This window comes from Patagioenas fasciata, chromosome 13 (assembly GCF_037038585.1).
Source record: "Patagioenas fasciata isolate bPatFas1 chromosome 13, bPatFas1.hap1, whole genome shotgun sequence".
Classification (NCBI taxonomy): Eukaryota; Metazoa; Chordata; class Aves; order Columbiformes; family Columbidae; genus Patagioenas; species Patagioenas fasciata.
Genome location: NC_092532.1, coordinates 24,255,916 through 24,276,781, shown reverse-complemented (window position 1 = coordinate 24,276,781; position 20,866 = coordinate 24,255,916). Strand labels below are relative to the sequence as shown.

General features: G+C 42.6%; 1 protein-coding gene across 3 annotated transcripts in view; it reads left to right on the top strand.

Moving 5' to 3' along the window:
• The window catches only part of NFATC3 (nuclear factor of activated T cells 3), a 67,294-nt gene that overhangs the window by 5,148 nt on the left and 41,280 nt on the right, over positions 1-20,866 (top strand). For all 3 annotated transcript variants that reach the window (XM_065848459.2, XM_065848460.2, XM_071814363.1), the window contains exon 2: positions 11,894-13,025. In XM_065848459.2, coding sequence (XP_065704531.1) covers positions 11,894-13,025 — 1,132 coding nt within the window. The remainder of the gene's footprint in view (positions 1-11,893; positions 13,026-20,866) is intronic.

Genomic DNA, 20,866 nt, shown 5'->3' with positions numbered 1-20,866 from the left:
CCTAGCTTAGAGCTATTAGCGTATTGGTTTGAGGCTATTACTGAATATGAAGAGTGAAATACAGATTTCATTGTGACTGTCAGAGCGCTGCCCCATCTCTTCTGTTGCAGGTTTGCGTGTGCGACCGGTGTGGTGTGTGAGTATGGTGAGCTGCCCGCGCGCTCGGCCGTCGCCTCCTGCCTGCGCGCCAAGTGCTCTGAGGTGATGGCAGGTGCTGAGTTCTTCCTCAGGAGCCAGAAAGAGTTCTCCATAGCGAAAGCTGGCACCATGTATGTGTCATTTAATTTAGCTATGTAGTAAAATTCATAAACCCAATGATTTGTAGTGGAACACCATCACAATACTAGACTTGATACCTTCACCTTGATAATTCATATGTAAAGTATTCTTCACTTCTTAGATGTGCATTCATGACAGGTGTTGCTGACAGGGATTGCTGGTAGAGAGGAGAAAACAGCCTAAGCTGTTTACGGAAGTTAGCAGTGTGCTTGAACATTTTGTTGTTTTCCCTAAGGTGGTGATTAAGGTAAACAATACTAAGAAAGTCATGTTATTGTAGGAAAGAGAGTAGTGTCATAATTAGACTGAATGGAAAAATCAAGGGCTGGATGCTGACAAAAATCGTGAACTTGATGTGTGAGCTGACTGAGGGTTGTTCTTGGTGAAATTCTTTTTGTGATCACATACTTGTGATCCAGAACTGCTACGAATAATGCTTTCCTTAGCTGAGTAAAAGAAACTTGCAAGATGTGATCTTCTGAAGTCTTTTTGAGAGACCATCTTGCTCACTTTTGTGGTTCACCTGAAGTTTAGATTTGGTTGCCTATATAAATTGTTAGGAGAGAAAGTCTTTGCACAGGATGGTAACTCTGTGGTTAATATGTACAATTTGAGTCATCCATGTAAATCCAGCTGTCTGTGCTGGTCTGTAAACGTTGGCTAAACAAGAGTGTTGATGTGGATTAAGACTGGGATCAACTGGTGCAACTTTAAGAAAGAAATGAATGGGCAAGTTGCTTGAGTCAGTTTCTTTTGTTATCCCCTAGACATAAATGATACTTTTTAACTGAACCATTTATTTATTTATTAGATATTGAGCATTAAATGTATTGTGATAAGAACTGCCAGTTGAGGGAAATTTAGTTACTGTCATTGTATTTTACAAGCTAGTGGATGCTGGTATCTGTGCATGTATAGGACTGACACGCAAGGACACAATGCAAATCAGTCATAGGCTGTGGTTATATAATCTGCTGATGGAGGGAGGGGAGGAGGGAAAACCAAACAGCTGCATCTGACCGAAAATAGAGGGTCTGTGACAAGAGCTTGTGACTTCAAGATAACGTCGAGAGATTCTGAGGAAGAACCTAAGGAAAATGTCTGCTAAAGTCAAATCTGCTATCAGTGGAGTTAGAGTTGCCTGGCCGTTAAGAGTGACAGATTTAGATGGTAATCCTGGGAAGCTGAGACATTTGAATATCTTGGTTTTTTCCCCACTCTGCTGGCAAAGTGGAGTCTTGTCTATTTGGATAAAGCTTGACCAGGACAAGACCATTTGGGAAAATAGCATACTCTGTTGTGTGCTGGTGCGAGGCAGTTGTAGTTGCATCTGATCTAATTTCATAACTTCTATGGTTTGACGTATGTTTTTTGGATCCTCATAGTGCATTGAGGATCATTATATAGTGAGTCACTATGTAGTGCAAGGTATTGAAAAAGGTCCATAGTTTGACAAAATGTCCCTTATTTTGTGTGTGAATTCATAGTCACATCTCACCCTCTGCCCCCTTCTGAGTTATGGGTCCAGTGCAAATGAAAACAAATCCTGTGAGCTGAGATGTGGGAGACGGGCGTGGTACAAAAGCATTTGTGCTAATGCTTTTATCTTACATATTTCTGAAAATCAGAAATAAGCTCTTTCAGCCCTCTGCTTAAAGCATGATGGTCTCTTTGCTTCTGTTTGTGTTGTACAACTGCAGGCAGCTTATCACATCCCACCTGAAGAGCAGCCAAATAAGTAATGTTGCAGTGAATGAGTGAGGAATGAGAGCAGACTGGGCCTGGGTCAATAGTAAGCAGTAGTTTGGCTGTTCACAGCAATAACGTAAATATGGGAGTTGTTGCCTAAAGCTGCCCCAGCGGGCCAGGGAAGTACGTGGAGCGGGCTTGGCAGTAAGCCCAGCCTGTAAACCAGCATCCAAGTCCTTGCATGTGTCCAGGCATGCCATGTGCGGTTCGAATGACAGTGGAATTTAAGATGAGCGAAATGATCGGTAGGGCTAAGTAAAACTGCAAGGCAGCAGTAAGCTTATTCGCAAGCCAGCATTTTTGTCTACCTTTAGTACGTCCGTCTGTGAGCATTCTTGTAAAATACTGGCAAAAAAGAGCATGAAAACATAGTCGTGGAGCTGTTGAGAGTCACGCAGGGGAGATCAGGTCAGGTCTGAGATCTGCAGCACGGGTGGACGGGCCTGCTCCGGGCTGCGCTGTGCCCGGCACACCGCAGGGCTGAGCTGGACCGCCGAGCTCGCTCATTTAGGTGACTCTTCTGATTAAACGTCTCTGTGCCGCTGGATGCTCGTGGTTGCTTTTCAGACAAAGGACGATAGATGTGATAGAAGAGAAGATGCTTGTGTTAGTTTTCTTTGGGAGGCCCAGTCCTCAGTTTTATGTACCTGGGGAAGGAGAGAAAAATCAATGTTCTGGGGATCTGAGTACAAACAGACTCTTTCAGCAAGAAATTCATGAAAACAGACCTCTGAGTTTGGTTTGGGGTTGTGTTGTGGTGTGGTTTTGGGCTCCTTTTAAACTTCATTTGAGGCTGCATAAAAGGCATTTGTAGGTAGAAACATGAACAGGTCCTTGCAGCTAATTTCTTACTCCCAGAAATGTAGAATCATATTATTCATATTAAGATTTCAATTAATAGCAATTGCTCCTTTAAAAAATAGCTTCTGAGAATGCATTTTGAATATTAGTCATCACTTCTAACAGTGAGAAATATTTTTAATATAGCAAAATTGCTGGTTGGACTTTGGGTTTTCTGTTGTGTTTTTAACAGATTGATGGAGAGAGTTATTTTTTAAATGTTGTAGCTGTTCCTCTTTGGACTCACTCTTGGATCCTTTCAAACTGAGATCTTTCTATTTTCTTATGTATGAGGTTATTCAAGATTGCAGGAGGCGGATACCTTTGAATTCAGTGCTTAATGACAATCATCATCTTTTAGTGGCCAACGTTTTTATTCTTTTTTTTAAGAACAAATGCTGTGAAAAATGTTTTTTGGGGTTTTTTTGCTATTTTTTTTCCATGGTTTTTGTAAACAGAAAAGATAGGAAGACCACTTAAACCGAAGTTCAGCTATACGCAGCATTTGTACTCTGCTGCAGAGGGAATAGGAACATGGTTCATTGTAGCTGGGACAGGGCACAAACTGTTACCCTCCAACTAAACGTGTTTTACTGAGTAACCCTTTGTATCTTCATGCGCGAAATGAAAACATACTCTAAAAAAGGAATGAGGAGCTGATAACACATTCAGGGTGCATTTATTAACCATTAGTGACAATGATTCCCTGCTTTTGATGGCTGCATAATGTGCTGTAATAGTGTCTACAATGATTTATGGCTACTCCTGTGTATCTTAGATGCTTTCTAGTAGTTGTTCCCTAAATAAAGAGCACGAAGGAGATGGAGTAACTGTATGATTACAAAAGGCTTTAACGGTGTCGTTTGGGATAACTGTACTCAAGTGACAAGGCCACAAGAGAATGTGTGGTTTAATCCAAATAACCAGTAAGAAAATTTGTCAACATTTTGTGTTTTGCGTAGCTTCTTTTAGATTAGGTCAGAGTCCGTGCATTTCATTATTGTAATTTGTCAAATGTAGGCTTTCAGATAGCTTAGCTTTTTCGGTTGGGGGCAGGAGGTTAGGCTGCCTGGGCGCGGTGTGCGGTGAGACCTGCGCTCCTGCTGGTGTGAATGCAAGCTCTGAATGGTGCGAAGTTCCAGGGCTTGCATGCGGCGCAGCCATGAGGCGTGCTCATGTGGTCTCCCTTGTATTTGGGGATCATTCTGAAGGTTGCTGAAAAAATGGTGTTTGTGCTCAGCTTCAGCCTCCCCATTCTCATTTGGCTGTTTCATTCCTCTCTCTGCCTGTTACGCTTGCTGTGCCCATCTTAGCAAAGTGAATTCAAGGTGTTTCTCATTCTACATTCATGTGAGCAGCTGGGAGAACAGGAAAGTTTCAGATTATCATTCTGGCTCTATTTAGTCCTTTGATGTACAGAGCCTGTGAGTTCCGTGCACCAGCATATTAAAGCTGTATTCTAAAATATATTGGTGAAAAGCTGTACTATTAATGATTTGAATTACTGAAATGGTAAGACTGCCTGCTGTGGAAAGGTTTGCTGCCTGTCGTGGTGCAGGACAGCTGCAGAAGTACCGTGTAATTTTTCTGAGGTGTGAGGAGTTCCCCAACTAGTTTGTGCAGGTGCTACCAGTCCCGGTTCTCAGCCTCCGTGTCCCGCTGTTTGATGAACAGAGGTGTGCCCCATTCCGGTCTCCCCTCTTCTCACCGGGTAGCCTCTCTTGGCTTACTGCACTCCTTTTCTACCAGTTCTCACAAAAACCCTAGCCTATGTCATCATACTCTCCCATAAACTAAATTTCCTCGTTTCTAGTCTGTCTTATTTGTTTGCAGTGGCCCTGCTTAGACATTCTGATCTTGGAAACTTGTCTTCTGCTCGGGGCTTGGTTCAGGACTGGAGCGGACTGTAAACCTGCAGGCTATGAAGCAGAAAGCAAGCTCATTGGTGTTAGAAATTGATACCTAGTGGTGAAGGCATCCATGTAGGTAGTTAGGTGAGGAAATCAGTTTAGGGGTACGGCATAAACCAGAACTTTAAATGACTGGAGAGTCTTTTATGGAGCCTGTTAGTTTTGCCCCAATAGAAAAAGAGTTAGCTTGTGGATGATAAACTGGCCTGCAATACCAAGAATCTAGACAACCTTCGGCTGGCACCTACAGCACACAGTTCCCTTATTCTCTTCAGTGTTTGCCTGATGTCCTCACTTGTCTTTATGACCAGTCTTTTTCCCGTGGGTCAGGCACAACAGCCCAGTTCTGGAGCGCTCAGGCTGCGCTCAGTTCCCATGTCTGCACATACCCAGCGCTCGGGGATTGCAGGGCTGCCATCATTTCACAAATCGAACAGCCGATCATAGCGAATAATAATGTATCTCATCTTCAGAGCAGCAGTGGCAACTAGGCTGTTAATACTATGTGTTAGTAACTACTGCACAGATGTATTTTGTCATTTTAAGAATCTCTCCAAAGGCCATAGTGTATTTCTTTATATCTCTGAGCTACTGGGTCGTGTTAAGCTGACTTTCCATCCAACACCGAATGGCAGATGCGGCTTCATCAAACTGGAGGGCAAGTGCTTCTGTTTTGTCTGCAGGGGTATGATGCAGTAGAGTGGTCTTGAATGACATGGCACAGAGGAAAACAGGCAGCAGAGAGGAGCCCATACAACTTTGAGGTGGTTTTTTTTTTTCTTTTAAAGCAAAAGTAAATATATTTTTTAACTTGTTATGAGTATTAATGAATAATTCTTAAATACTAAACCACAAGCTCTACAAAGTTTTCATTTAAGGACATGCTTCATAAACAACCAAAAATACCAGGAGGGCTGGAGAGGGCACAGGTGTAAGCACTACCCAGCACTTCCGGCTGCTGCTTGCTGCTCTTGTAACTGAACTTGGAGGGACTAATTCTTGTTGAACCTTGCAGTCACCAGCTGGATTCTTTACTGCCTTGTGCATCGCTTTTTATCAACGGATCTCGAAGCACTCGGCTATGAAAGATCAGAACAACTTGTGTTTTTATTAAAAAAAAAAAAGGAAAAAGCCTCCTCAACTAAGATTAACTCCATTTGCTGCAGCAGAAGTCCGTGATTTTCTGAAAAGTACTTGTGACTTAAGCAGATGCATTTGATTTTCATGTTTATTTAGTCTGTTTTTTCTTATACATCAAATAAAATTTCGTGACTGTTATTTGCCTATTTGGAACTTAATTCTGTTACTTCGGGGTGAGGGTCGAGGTATGCTATTCTCGTTTAAACAGGCTGTGGCCTAAGGGTTTAGTTGCATGTTATGTTTTCATTTGGCAGTGAGAACACCTGCAGTTCCTGTCCTGGGTGCTCCTTTCTCCCCATGTCCTGAAACTTGCTATCCTGTCCGTTGTAGATATGCAGGTGTTTATGTTAGCGCGCTGCAAATCTGATTGCCAAAATCGTCCGGGTTAAAAATACCTCTCTCCTCGTTTCTTCCCCTCCCCCTTTGTGTGCGAATGTGTGTGGGAGGGTAGTTGCTGCTGAAAAACACAACGTGTAGCTACGCCCTGAGAACCAGCATGTTCTCATTTTATTCAGTGTCCGTTGTAAACAGCTGATATGCTGTGTTATTCTCACGCTTAAGCTAGTACAGCTTCATTATCTGTCTGCATTTCTACTGAGGAGAATTAATTCTCGTCCAGACTAGAATTTGGAAGAGACTCATGGATGAGCTCCCACAATATATTAAGAAGATTGGTGTTTTCCTTGCACATTTCCAGTGATCCTGCTTACCATGAGAAAACGAGTGAAATTCTGACGGCACGACAGGGCTGCCCCTAGCGTACATGATTGATGAGAGTAGCATTTATCCGTGTTGAGTAATCTGATAGACCGTGAGGCAGAGCACAAAATCACTGAACAGGGAGAACTCCTTCATAGAACGGCAATGGTTATAAATCATCCTCTTCTGAAAGCTTAAACCTGCACTACTGTTTTGTGTGTTGCTAAACTTGGTCTACAAGGATGTGTCTTCCTCCTGCTCCACCTTGCTATCTTAATTGTTTTCACAATGTATACGATTTTATTACCATATTTGGTGGCTTACTCATACGTTATACTCCTTGTAAACTAAAACATTTCTGTGGTTTTTAGGGTTTTTTTTTAATTGTGTTTTGAAGTTGCCCACTACAACTGATGTTTAAGCTTGTAGGAAATGTCTCTGGAGAACTTAGAGCTTGCAATGGAAAACCGAAGTTAAAATATCCAATAACAGAACTTTAGTGTAGTAGTGTACCAACAAGAACTCTGGTTTTTTTAAGTGTACTAAAGGAAAATCATGACTATTTGTTATTTTGGGGTTCTTTGTGAAGATTAAGTCTCTTCTTTCATCCCAAGAGGTATATGAAATGCTGCAAATAAGTAGGATATTAAAATTTTATAATGGAGCTGCATATGCTGTTTGTTCTCATTTGCAGGTATTTCTGTGACGTTCGTTACAATACCGTCATGTTCAGAAGGAGGTGATGGTAGCAGCACTGGCGAACAGAAGAGGCTGTCATTCTTTTTAAACCCTGGCAGTGGAGACAGGTTATATGACTCGCCCTAGAGCACACACGATGGCTGTGGCAATGCTCGAGTCTTTCCTCAAGCTATTTAAAGGACTTGATTACTGATCCTGTTTTCGCAGTAGTATTTTTATAAGACCTAGGTCCCGTTGCACTATCTTAGTACCTTGTAACAACTGCTATTATCTGGACCTGTTTGTTTATGGGCTTACAAACCTAGAATAATAATGAGATTTGAATAATTTTGGCACAGGGCTTATGTTCAGACATTTGATATTAATTGACCTTCCTTCTGCGGAGAAATCCGGCTTGCCGCACAGCGCAGCGTGCCAGCGCGCCCCGGAGAGCGAGCAACTGGTGGGCAAGCAGTCTGATACAGCGAATAGCAAGCAAAATGTGCCCTAGGAGCAGTTGTTGTGGATATTATTTAATTATATTTTCCAGTTAGACAGCTTATGTTGAAGTGTAGTTAGCAGCTTAGTAAGGGATGAGCCAGCGTTGTCTTAATACTGAACAGGAGCTTCTGTAAAGCGGTCTGTTTCCAGGCAGTAGCAAATGTACATTCAAAACAACAGATCTTCTGGTTCTCTTTGATAAAGGGTGACACAGACACCTGATCTAAGATTGCACTGGAAGTCTGTAGCTTTATATAGCTTATATACACTATGTGAATACAGGGCATCTGGTGACTTCTGTGATCCCTCAGCAGTAAACCTGATCTCAGAGAAGGGTGGGGAAGAAGGCTTCACTGTATTTCTAAAGACTTGGTCGCTTCTCCATGCATGGTAGTGTTAAAAGTCCTAGAAGTCAGAGCTGAGTTTCCTTGCGTGCTAGCTATCCCGAAGACTTCCTACATGGAGCAGGGGACAAAACTTGTCTGACGTGGTTTTGTTCTTAGCAAACATTGACTTCTTGTTTCGTTTCCCTGTCTCCTTTTAAAAGCTTACTGGAACAAATAAACTATTAATACTAGTTCTAAAACTGAAGTTAAACTTCTTGGACCATAATTCTTCAGTGCTTTTTAACCTTTTATTTAGTCCAGTTTCTTTACTCTACGTTGCTGTTAACTTTGTTAGTGGTTCGCTCCGTTGACTTTACTGAAGAAGAGCGTTCGACACACCTGCCTTTTCAGGGTCATGGCAGCTTTTGATGTGGATGGCACTGGTTCTTTTGGGCTCTGTACTTTGCTGTGTTTATGCTGTCTAGCATCTTGCCCCCATGTGCCTGTGGTAGTTTTTGTGCTCTACCTTAGTAACCTGACCTAGTTTATGTTTCGTGAATGCTGCTTTCTTTTTCTGGACAGAGAATGCCTCATGAGTTGGCCATTTTCACTTATTTACTGTCTTTTCTCCACCAGTAGGATTGTTTGGGTGTAATATCTCTCCTGCTGAGTAGCCGATTTCCTTAAGTCCATTTTTTGCCTTGGGCTTCTCCACAGCTTTTTCCCTGGCACCTGCCTGTTGTAGGCTCGCCTGCGTTCGTTCCCTGTGCTTTCTCGCGGCGCTGTGTCGGACCCACCTGAAGGGCTGTCAGCTGGTTGTCCCGCTCTCCTTTCATCTCACACAAATTCTGTTCGTCTTGGTATGTTCGCTAGTTCCTTCAAATTGATTAGAGGGCTCTTCCAGACTGGATTTTCTCTTAATGTCCTTAATAGGACAAAAACAATTTTAGTAAATAGTCCAGTAGAATTAATTACATGATTTGTAAAGACCTTGGTAGTTAGTGTTGTCCTTTTTATATAGTTTATTGAACACATGACATTTTATATAGTTTATTGAACACATGACTATAAGGGAGAGCGTTTGCATTTGCAGGCTAAAATCTACCCGTTTATTGACCATGTCTGAAAATGGTTTGGGTGATCTAGACTTGCAGATACACTGTTTCTGTGCTGTGGGGATTTGGGTTCATTACATCCCCAGTTCTTCCTCTAGGCTCCAGCTGCGTGTTCGGGTGTGCGTGGTCGCTGCTGGCAGGGTGACGGGAGCAGGGCGCCGGGCGCCCCGCGAGCCGCGTGTTGTGCAGCGGGCCCGGGGAAGCCCGAGTCAGAGCAGCGTTCTCCTGCCTTCTCCCGTGCTGCGCCGACCTCTGCACCTCGGCTCCATCCAGCTTCAGTGCTGAATGTACCTCCGCTTCTTGTACGTCCCAGGGACATTGGAAGTGGACAAATTGTCTTAAATATTTTAAGATTTCTTGATTATTGCTGCAAGAGAAATAAGGCTCTTTGCAACATTGAGAGTTTTAGCACACGGTGCTGCTACTGTTCCTAAAGCCATTAATGGCGTTAAGTGGTTACACACAGGACTTGAATGCTTCTAAATGTTGTTTTCTTGTAACGTTTTTATTATTATTTCCAAATTTCTGTACCTATCAGTGTTTTATTTCTGAGTTGTGAGTAGCTGGACAAGTACTCTTATTAGAATTGCTTTTTTCCTCCCTTGACCTATGCTTCCAATACTGAGTTAGGAAACAAGGACGTCTGTGATCTTAAACGTGAATATACCGATGGATATGGAAAACCTGTAACTAGCTGCCGTCTGCATTTCATGTCTTGTGATGGGAAACGGCAGAAAGAAAAACACTGTGTAAAACTTCAGTTGGGAGCGTGTTGTCCTAGTGAATGGATAGGGAAATGCAGTTTTGGTGGTGTTTAACGTATTTTCTGTTAATCGTTTGTGGTCTTAACACATGTAATAGAAGTTAATTATATTATTACATAATATGTATAATTGTTATATATGACTATATGTAATATACATAAAATCACATTGCTTATAAAGCTACATAGTACTAGTCTTAGATGCACTTTTGCGCCTCCTTCCATAGGCAGTTTACTACGAGAGCTGCTCCTTGCCCTTCAGCCCTCAGCCGCTCCGTGCCATCAGCATGCTTTCTGCCAGCCAAAACGCTTCCCTCTGCTCTGCGGAGATGCTGGTTTGCTTTGGTTCTGGTTTAGTTCATTTTAAGCTGATTGCGATTAGTGAAAATGATAATAGAATGACTTCATTAACCGATACATTTTTTGTGATAGAAAGGCCTAAAATACTTGGCCTCCTGCCTGGATATTATATCTGGTTGTGAAAGAGACTCGATTTATTTTAAAACAAGTATTAATATTCTACTGATACTCAGGACAAAAAGCATTTTAAAAAATAGAGCCGCCAATCCCCAAAGACACAATGAATGTCGTCCGGTCTGGATTTGTGGAAAATAATTGTATGAACATGATGTGTCATCATCACATTTGACACAGGAGCACTTTAGTGTGCAGAAGCATCTATGCTTCTGCATAAGACTCCCCTACTACTGAAAAAAATAAAGAAAACCACTCAAACCACTAGAAACTGTATCATTTCAATGATTATTTTAAGTATTAGTGATGGATCAAAAGCTTTTGAAGTGATTCAGCATTAAAACAAATGACTCAGGTTGTGGAGACAATATTGTTAACAGATTTGGAGACTGGTTGCAGTGACTGGTGGGGATGGCCCATGTACATTTGATTTCATCTGCTAGGAGAGAACAGACCTCAGGTCTCCTGCATACTTCCTTTAGATGGTTATACAGGGAGGATCTGTTTTACAAGGGGAAGGAAATGAGAGTGGAAGCATAGTGGTTATAAAATAAGAAAAACGCTCTGTTTTCTACTCTCGTTTCAGACAAATGTCTCATACTGGCACTTAAATCAGTTGCACTCCCTCTCAATTGCATGTTTTTCTTTGGAATATTTCTTGTGTTTTGGATAAGTTACCAAGATCTGAGAATGCTTTGTTTTGTCTTTTTTATGCTGAACAAGTTGTGCTCAAACTTCATGAGACTGCACTTGAAAGATGCCATTCTGTTGGATGGGCACTTGAGAGTTTTCTAAGCAGCCAAAAATATATTTAAAATAAGATTCTTTATAATGTCTTTAATAATATGCTTTGGTAGGTCTCTTTTGATTGCATGTTTTTAGTTGTTTATAATCTTCATTGAAGTTTGAGTCACCGTAAGATGCTTTCTATTGTTAAAGGAGATAAGTATTATGTATTCAATCTTCTGGTGCTTTTAAGTATCGACTAGTGGGCTTGCAGAAAATATCATAGTCCTGTTCGTGATTTTTAATGGCTTCTGATTAAAAATGTTTAATTATTAATGGAATGTAGTTATGAAAGATGAAGCTTGAATTGAGTGTTTCGGTTTAGATACTTTGAAGTTTTTAAACCCATTTTCTACGTGTATTATATTTTCGACCACTGAAGATGTGTACAAACTGTGGAATATAGCTGAAAACAAGACTGGTGACATAAAACCATGCTGTAGTCATATTTCGCTGTAAATACGGCTGGGGAAAATGTAAAATGAAGAATGAGCTTTTGTGTGTGTGACTTGTGTAACGCGAGATGTCTAGGATGTCGAAAACGGGCCATACCTGGGAAACAAAGGGTTTTCTTTATGGTATTTTCCAAGTATTGTGTTCTGACTCTCCTTTTTCATTTTGTTTTGGTTTCAGATCTTGAGTCAGATGACTGTGCGTCCATATACATCTTTAATGTAGACCAACCGTCATCCTCCGTAAATCAGCCAATCTGTATTCCTCGCCATGGATTGCAGTCTCACTCCTCTCCTCTGTCACCACCTTCAAGACTTCAGAGTCATAAGAACTATGAAGGAACTTGTGAGGTACCAGAATCCAAGTATAGCCCACTAGGTGGACCCAAACCCTTTGAGTGCCCCAGTATTCAAATCACATCCATTTCACCCAACTGTCACCAAGGAATTGAAGCCAACGAAGATGAATTGCACACAAATGGCACAGAAAATGAGTATATGGAAAGGCCTTCACGGGACCATCTCTATCTTCCTCTCGAGCCATCCTACAGGGAATCATCCCTTAGTCCAAGCCCTGCCAGCAGCATTTCATCCAGAAGTTGGTTTTCAGATGCATCTTCTTGTGAATCCATTTCCCATGTTTATGATGATGTAGACTCAGAGCTAAACGAAGCAGCTGCTCGATTTACCCTTGGCTCTCCTTTGGCATCTCCTGGTGGTTCTCCGAGAGGTCCCAGTGAGGAGTCATGGCAGCAGCCTTATGGATTTGGGCATGCCTTGTCACCTAGACAGTCTCCCTGTCATTCTCCCAGAACTAGTATTACAGATGAAAACTGGCTAAGCCCTAGACCAACATCAAGGCCCTCATCAAGACCTACATCCCCCTGTGGGAAACGGCGACACTCCAGTGCTGAGATCTGCTATGCTGGTTCTCTGTCTCCTCACCATTCTCCAACTCCATCACCTGGCCACTCTCCCAGAGGAAGCATAACAGAAGACACGTGGCTAAACACTTCCATCCATAATGTACAAGGCCTAAATTCTGGCCTTTCACCGTTTCAGTGTTGTACAGAGACTGATATTCCTCTAAAAACAAGGAAGACCTCAGAGGATCAGACTGCCACTTTATCTGGAAAAATAGATCTCTGTCCTGAAGAGCAGGGTAACTTATCGTCATCCCTTGAAACTGCAGCGGACGACTGCTCTGGATCTCAGCACACCTTGAAAAAAGATCTGCCTGGAGACCAATTTCTTTCTGTTCCTTCGCACTTTACCTGGAACAAACCAAAGCCTGGCCATACTCCAATATTCCGGTAAGTGACTAGAAAGTCCTTCAGAAGGCTTCTCTCCTATTTTTCCCCTCCTGTGCCTCTTACACATATAAATGTTTTTATATTTTGGTGCTGCATTTAGGCTTCTTCAAGAAAACTTCTTGTAGGCAAGTAGATGATATAATTAGGAAAAAGGTTGTGACACCAAATACCCACCTTTTTCTTCTTTAAAAAAGTACAATAGATGTAACCTACAATGAGTTTTGTTTGCATATGTGCACAAAGCCTAGCTGAATCAAATGGCTGCAGATTTTGTGCGTGCTCTGCAGTTCCATCTAATCTGAGCAGTTAACTTTTTGGTATACCTAAAGGAACCTGAGTTACCTGATTTTATAAAGCTGTGAGACTGTAAAAGAGGTGGGGAGTTTATTTGCTTTTACTTGGTTTTACCTGCTTCTTTTGTCTGTTAGAGTTCTAGAAACAGAATAAAGAAAATAAATGTGCATGCTATACTGAAAATCACCCAGAAAGAGTTAATTTCTGGGTGGTAGCTCCACGGATATTTTCACCATTGTGGTGCTGAGTTAACTCTTTTCCTTTGTAGTTGTGTCATGCACTAGCAGGATGATTGGTGGAGGCTCAGAAGAGGGAACTAGTTCAGCTGGGGGAAAAATTCTCCCTCCTTCCCACTCGGTTACTTTTGAGATGGAGCGGTCCTGTGATCTCTCCAAGGATATGGCCTCGGGAACCACTTTGCCAGCTCAGCGCAGCGGGTGGAGCAGAAATGAGAACTCCTTAAGCAGCGTTGCTGCTGAACAGACAGGCACTGGGATTCCTCAGCTGCAGTTATCCCTTTGATCCCCGAACCTTCTTCTTGCTCTACTAGCTTTTAAAAAGAAGGGGTAGGGAGGTACTCGGAGATATAAATTTCTCCACTCCTCAGAAAGGTATTGATTTTACTGAATAGAAGTACTTTTCTCTTCCTTTATATCCTTGTGCACAACCGTTTGTGAAGTTGAACAGTCCCGCTGCGAGCTGCTGGCTGGAGAGCTCTGTTGTGCCAGACCTGACACTGCTGCGCTGACAGCCACGTTAAGTGTCTGGAAGGGTGTGTAGATTCTGTTGGGTCTGCTCATCTGTCGAACACGGGTGTTCAGCCTGTCGCCAGAATGTTTCATTCTAACTGAAACCATGATAGCTATTTTTGTTAATGGTGTGTTTTGGATTGGGTTATAGCTTTCCTACCCTGGCAGTTTTGTTAGCTCGCAGTCCCGCGTGGTTCCTAAAGGGTGAGCACTACTGAAAGGTAAAGCCATGTGAACATACAGGCATGTGGCGAGATCGCTGTGGTTCTTCTGTGGGATCACCCAAATTGTTGCAAAAACAGATATCCAGTTAAACCTGCTTCCTCTGGTGTTGGGGACAACCCAGCAGAACTGAATAAAAATTGATTTTAATGTTTTCATTAAGAAGTAATTTTTTTTTAATGTCAGAATTTATTTAGAACCTGGCACTGAAGAACATCTCTAAATATAAACTGGACAAACACGCAGAAGACGGTAAAGACCACACCTATTCACAAGTAAACTAAGTAAAACTACTAAGCTGTATACATTTGCTGCCAAAAATGTAGTGTGACTATTGAATTAGTGGAAATGGCTGCATTGGCAGCTGTGTCCTCAGTGAAGTGTTGAATTACTATAGCAGCTATAGCCTGTTCCACGGGTGCTATGAGACCGCGCATCTGAACTATGTTACCACATCTCATTCTGTCATATAATATTTTATAATTTTGATGCTTATAAAGTAGGGAAGCTAAGTTTACTCATATATTTTATAAATAAAAGTGAAAGGCAAGAAGATCCATTGTTTCTTACGCAGTTTATGACAGCGACCAAAAGTGAGCCCTCAGTTGTCATAGATATTAGTTATTATTTATATCTATATTGCATATTATATATAGTAATATATTAATTGTAATATAAATTACAATATCTATTACAGTTAATGGGCTTTTAAAATGTCTCGACTGTGTTCTCAAGTACACAGTGGTGCGTGAATTAAACTAGAATATTGATTCCAAGCACGTGAAGTGACTCTGACAAGTGCGTACACTCGGCAGTGAACTGAGCCCTGGTGTGGGGATGAGGTACCCACGTCACAAGGCGTGAAACGTGCAGACAGCACCTTCTTCCCTGAACGCTGTCTAAAGTTGGGTAACCTGTAATCTAGTTTATCTGTCAAGTCCTGACCATGTTTTCCCTCTTCTTTTTGAGTTCAGCAAATGTGCAGTACTTAACAAAACTTAAAAACGGGTAGCATGCTTTTGAGCATTTCAGTCATATTTCAGATGCTATCCAAACCATTTTGTTAGACGGTAGATTGTTTTTTGGTCACGGAAACCCATAATCTACCAGCGTGTAGCATACGAAAACTGTGTATTTGTTATGTGCCCCCAGTCACGTTTCTGCTTCCTTGTCAAGCACCGGTCTGGCCAAGTGACAGTGGACAGAACCCGTGCAGTGCTGCGGTCACACAGGTGCGAAGGAACGAGGCAGTGAGGGTGTCTGTTGGTGACGTCCGTACCCAGGTGCCGTGGCAGATGAGCACTCTGCCAGTGGCAGAATAAATCGGTCATTTGACAGAATATTCAGCAGTGAAGTTATTTGATAATTTTATTTACTACGCTGCTATTCTCGTTACTGTGATTTAAGAGACCTCTTTCTTCTGCCCTCAGCCTCCCCAGGGTGACAGATAAGAAATGGCTGTATCCCTCCACTTGGGAAATCCCCTTCCTTTGGGGATCTTAGCATAGTGATAGTACATCTGACATCGCCATTTGCTTAGTACCCCAACATTTTATGAAGATGCTGATTTTATGACTCTCTTGTGCATTTACTGTTAGAGCTTGACTTTTACTCTCAGAAAAAGTTCAAGTTTTCTTTCACTAAATCTCTTTAAAACACCTGTTTCCAGGCTTTTGCATAAAGTTCTTTCAGACCCTTTTACTAATTGGATTCTCTTTCACTCTTTTTCCACATTCTGTATAGGCTGTTGGAAGGGAAACATAGATGCTTCAAGTTCGCTTTCTTATTTGGATAGCCTATATCAGCCTCGGTTATAAATAGTCTAGAAGAATACCAGAGAAAATGCTTCTCCCTAGATTCTATTTGTATTCAGATATCTAAATTTGATCCGCTTGCTCACAGCGAGGCCCCATCTGGCAGGGGTTCGTGTGCCCTCGGGAATTGCCTTCAGTGCACCCCACGTCCTTGAAACTTTGGGGAATTTACCTTTAGGAGGTACTTACAAAACTAGGTAATAGTGGGAAGCTCTTCAAGACTGAGGTATTCCATTAAGATTTTCTGGCTTAAATTCCACTCAGACTCCTCAAGTACAAAGCTGCTGTATTAGGAAGATGAGTAGCAAGTCGTATTTTGAAGTGATATCTATCCTTATTTTATAGAAATGAATGTTCTCATTTACAATGTCTGTAGCTTTTCTGTGTCAAATCCCTCTCCTCTGAAACAGTTCGACAGTTGTAAGATTTCTATAAAGTGCATTAAAAAATGTCTGTTTGAAAATACTTTTTATAAACTTGATCAAGGAGAATAAAAAGAGTAGGTATGAGCCAGAAACCTCTACTGAGTAATCCATACCATACCATACCATACCATACCATACCATACCATACCATACCATACCAACCTTTGGTGAGGACTTGTCACTAAAGATACGGTGCACAGGCTCTCAGCACCGTTTGTGCAGTCAGGAGCAGCGCGGGCGGTGTTGTGGAGTTAACGGCCATCACCGACATGGCCAGCGCTGATTTAGGTAACATGGGGCGTTTTGTTCAAGAGTGCTCAGTGACGATGCAATTGAAAATGATGGGAGTTCTGTTATTTTTGCTTTTACATGTGTTGGTTTGTTTTCTTTACGACTTCTAACATAAACGGCTGATTGAACAGTAAGTTTTAGGTAGTTTCTGGAAAGCAGATCTTGATAACGTAGTATGTGTCTCAAGCAAGTAAGCACTCTGCAGGGCAGTAAACTAAATGAGTCACTCATCATTCCTATTCTCTCTCTTTAACCCCTGAAGTATGTGATGGGAACAAATGGTGCTTTCATGTTTGGTAGATAACCAAGCAGCATTCATTCATGGTCAAAATCTTGAAATAAAACCTAGTTTCTTTCACTGTGTCTTCCCTCATGGAGTTCTTGGAGACTTACACATTGATCTAAAAACTACTGCATAAACTGATGCTTGTCTTCCGACTGCTGTGTCGCACATTTAATCTGGAGCTCTGGGAAGCGACGGGATACCAAGCGGTTTCTTTGTTCCCGTGGTAATGAACAAACAGGCGTTGACAGATACATTTACAGCTCAGGAATCTCTCCAGTGATGGACACCTAATTGCAGGTAGAACACTCTCAAGTTTCCGTTATCTGAGTTACTGTAGGAAGCTGGGATTGCTGACACTGTTGCTCACTCTCAGGAAAAATAGTTTAAATATACTGGTAGATGGTCAAATACTTGGAAAAGGTGCCTCTCTTAGAAGTCTGAGGAGAGGAACAGAATTATGTTCTATTTTTAACATAACTGTTGGGACTTTGGTCTTAATTTTAAGAATAACACATTTTCCAATAGAGTGGACTATAGGCAAACTTAGTCTGCTAAGTACTTATTTTGAGAAATAGAAATAACACCAGCTATGCTATGTTAGCAAACCTTTGAAGTGAAAATATTTGCAAATTCCTACTTTGAAGATAAGGACCCACTTAAGTGAGACAAGCAAGAGAACTTTGAACCTCTTAGCTTTTTAATAAGCTGGGCTATTGCTGTAATGTTTACACACACCCCGTTAATGAAGCCAGAGCAGCTCAGGTAGTGTTTAATGTGGGACCTTTGTGCTGTACGTGTGATTCGGCTCTCTGCCTGGTTCTGACATGACAGGAGAGGTTTGACTCGGCAGTGTGCTGCATCGGTGCTCTGAAAGCACAGTTCGCTGTGGGTCTGCTAGTAGTAGAACAGTGACACTTTGAATAGAAACAGTATTTGAAAAGTCCATTGATAAGTCATTGTGGCAACTGGAATGGCCCCAGACTTCTTTGCTCCAAAATTACTCCACCAGGGAAGATGTTGCTTTGTTCTAGGTAGCGAAGGGCAACCCCAGCAGTATCCTGGCTCCACAGAATTCTTGAAAAGAGCTGTAGTATTGGATCCTAGTTGCTGTTTGAGATTCTCAGGGGTCTGCTGTGTTGCAACACTGACTTGTCACAGGATTTACTGTTGGTTCATCTCTGCAGAAACCAGGGATTAGGAAGAGATGTGGAATATCCATTGCGTGGTCAGTGAGCTTTCCCTTTTGATGCGTTGGGAGGAGTTGTAAGTGGAAAATGTTATTTTTACTGCAACTAGGAAATAATAAAAAAATCCCTCTAGGAGATCTGTGAATCTCAACCAATGAAAAGAAGTAAAAACTCTCACAAGCATCTTGAGATCCTAGTGGGTATCTCTGAAAGTTATTGTCAGAATTGGTGTCTACAAAGAGGCAGGAACACGTTCATACAGAGTGGCTAAAATGAGTTCTAGTATCAGTTCCACCTGTGTTCTAAGCGAGGGATCCAGGGGGTCATTAGGCTGAAACGGAGCTAATTGTGCGTGTGCTTCAGCTGAGGCACTGGTTGGCAGTTTGTCTGCACAGAGCCCCAGGAATTTGTCCAGTGAACTACCCAGGAAGAACGCTAGAAATGGAAGGTCACTGGTGTAAGTTTTTTACTGGATTTACTCCTGGGCTTTGCTCTTCCTCCTGTCCCACAGGCCCTGCAGCGGGGCCACAGTCGGATGCAGAAGGCACCCTGTTTCTGCGGGTGCGAGGGGCGCAGTCAGCCCGCAGCGGGGCCACAGTCGGAGGCAGAAGGCACCCTGTTTCTGCGGGTGCGAGGGGCGCAGTCAGCCCGCAGCGGGGCCACAGTCGGAGGCAGAAGGCACCCTGTTTCTGCGGGTGCGAGGGGCGCAGTCAGCCCGCAGCGGGGCCACAGTCGGAGGCAGAAGGCACCCTGTTTCTGCCGGTGCGAGGGGCGCAGTCAGCCCGCAGCGGGGCCACAGTCGGAGGCAGAAGGCACCCTGTTTCTGAGGGTGCGAGGGGCGCAGTCAGCCCACAGCGGGGCCACAGTCGGAGGCAGAAGGCACCCTGTTTCTGCGGGTGCGAGGGGCGCAGTCAGCCCGCAGCGGGGCCACAGTCGGAGGCAGAAGGCACCCTGTTTCTGCGGGTGCGAGGGGCGCAGTCAGCCCACGGCCGGGCCCGCTCCTGCGGCTCGAACACTGAGGCCCATATGTGCGTGTACCTGGCTGTCCTTACGCTTGAACATCACATATTTTTCTCATCAGTTTGTGCAGCCTGGATCAGGTTGGTTTTCAGAAATAATGGTTGCAGAGGAAGAAGGTATCTGCTGTTGATATTAATAATATTATCACTGACATCATGATTTTAAACGCAGTGGCTTCTGCTGAGAATGCCACTGAGGGTTTCCTTCTTTACTTCTGAGTTTCCTTTAATAGCTGCTGTTCTCTGAAGCCTTTAATCTTGATGTCAGTGTGAGCTTTTGGAAGCTTGCATTAATCAGCTTATAAAACTGTCTTGGTATTACTGGAAGAACTTTTGTAGGTTTACAGATTGGCGCTGTTTCAACAACATGCTAATATTTGATTTAATGAAAGTTTTAGAATGACTATCAGTCGTTATTTCTATTTCCTGATGTGATCTGGTGCTTTACTAGTAGGTTACTGCATTGTTAATGAGGTTTCTGCTCATGTAAAGAAAACAAAAAATTAGAGAAACTTGTGTAAAAGACTAAGCCAGGAGCTATTGCAACAATAATTTGGTGATGAATTTGGTTAGAATTTTGTAATGAAACATGCAGAAGTGTCTACAAATGTTTTCCTCCCCCATCAAGTCTGAAAAGCGAGGGGATTTAAATAACAGAGGTTCTTATTTCTTTTAATCTTTCGATCTAAAATTACTTGGGAAAAAACAAACCAACAAACAAACCAGACCAACGGAGCCAGCAGCTGCTCCGCACCCTGGGCTCCGAGTGCCAGGTCGGACGGCTTTACCGGTAACACCAGCGCTGCCGTGCTCTGCGCAGGCCGGGGAGACAAAAGTCTTTTCCTAACACCAAATTTGTGCTCATTTCTGAATGCTGAGCTGCTTATTCTGAAACATGTTCCAGTTATTTTAAGAGTAACACAGCTCTAAAGTTTGAACTTGTGTAAGTTCCAAACCGTCAGAGATCATTGCGGTTCAGTGCCGTTCACAACTAATAAAGAACTGGTGGGTTGAAGTCCAACTGTTGTACTGCTGGTCCTCACCCCGTGCTCTGCGCTGAGCAGTATCTGCTTGAGAACAGATCCTTAGCTGCAGTAAAGCTAGCAGCATCAGGCTTAGTTCCCATATCCAGCGTCTGGTACAAAAATAGCATTGCTTCATATTGAAAAGTGTTAGAAATATATGTAAACTTGTTACCTCTTGCCCTCCCAAATGCTGACGTGATTCTTCTCATTTGATTTTTTTTTCTACGTAGTATAAAAAACCCCAAGAGTCTGTAGACTGCATTCTGCTATTTTAAACATGTGTTTAGTATCCAGGCCTGTGGGTTCGCGTGACTTTGGGAGGGCGGCAGTGCTGCTGGGAAGTTGCTGCTCCGCCTCCCTCCCACTGGTTCTTTCTGAGAAGCTGTATAGACAACTGGGGCTCTGCTAAATTAAAAGGATTCAAACATTTACCTTTGGGAATGAAATAAAGTTAGATCAATGATCCAGTTCAATGTGTAGCTCTACAGCATTTCCCTCAAAAAACAGTGCAGGGGTGATGCGGGAGCAG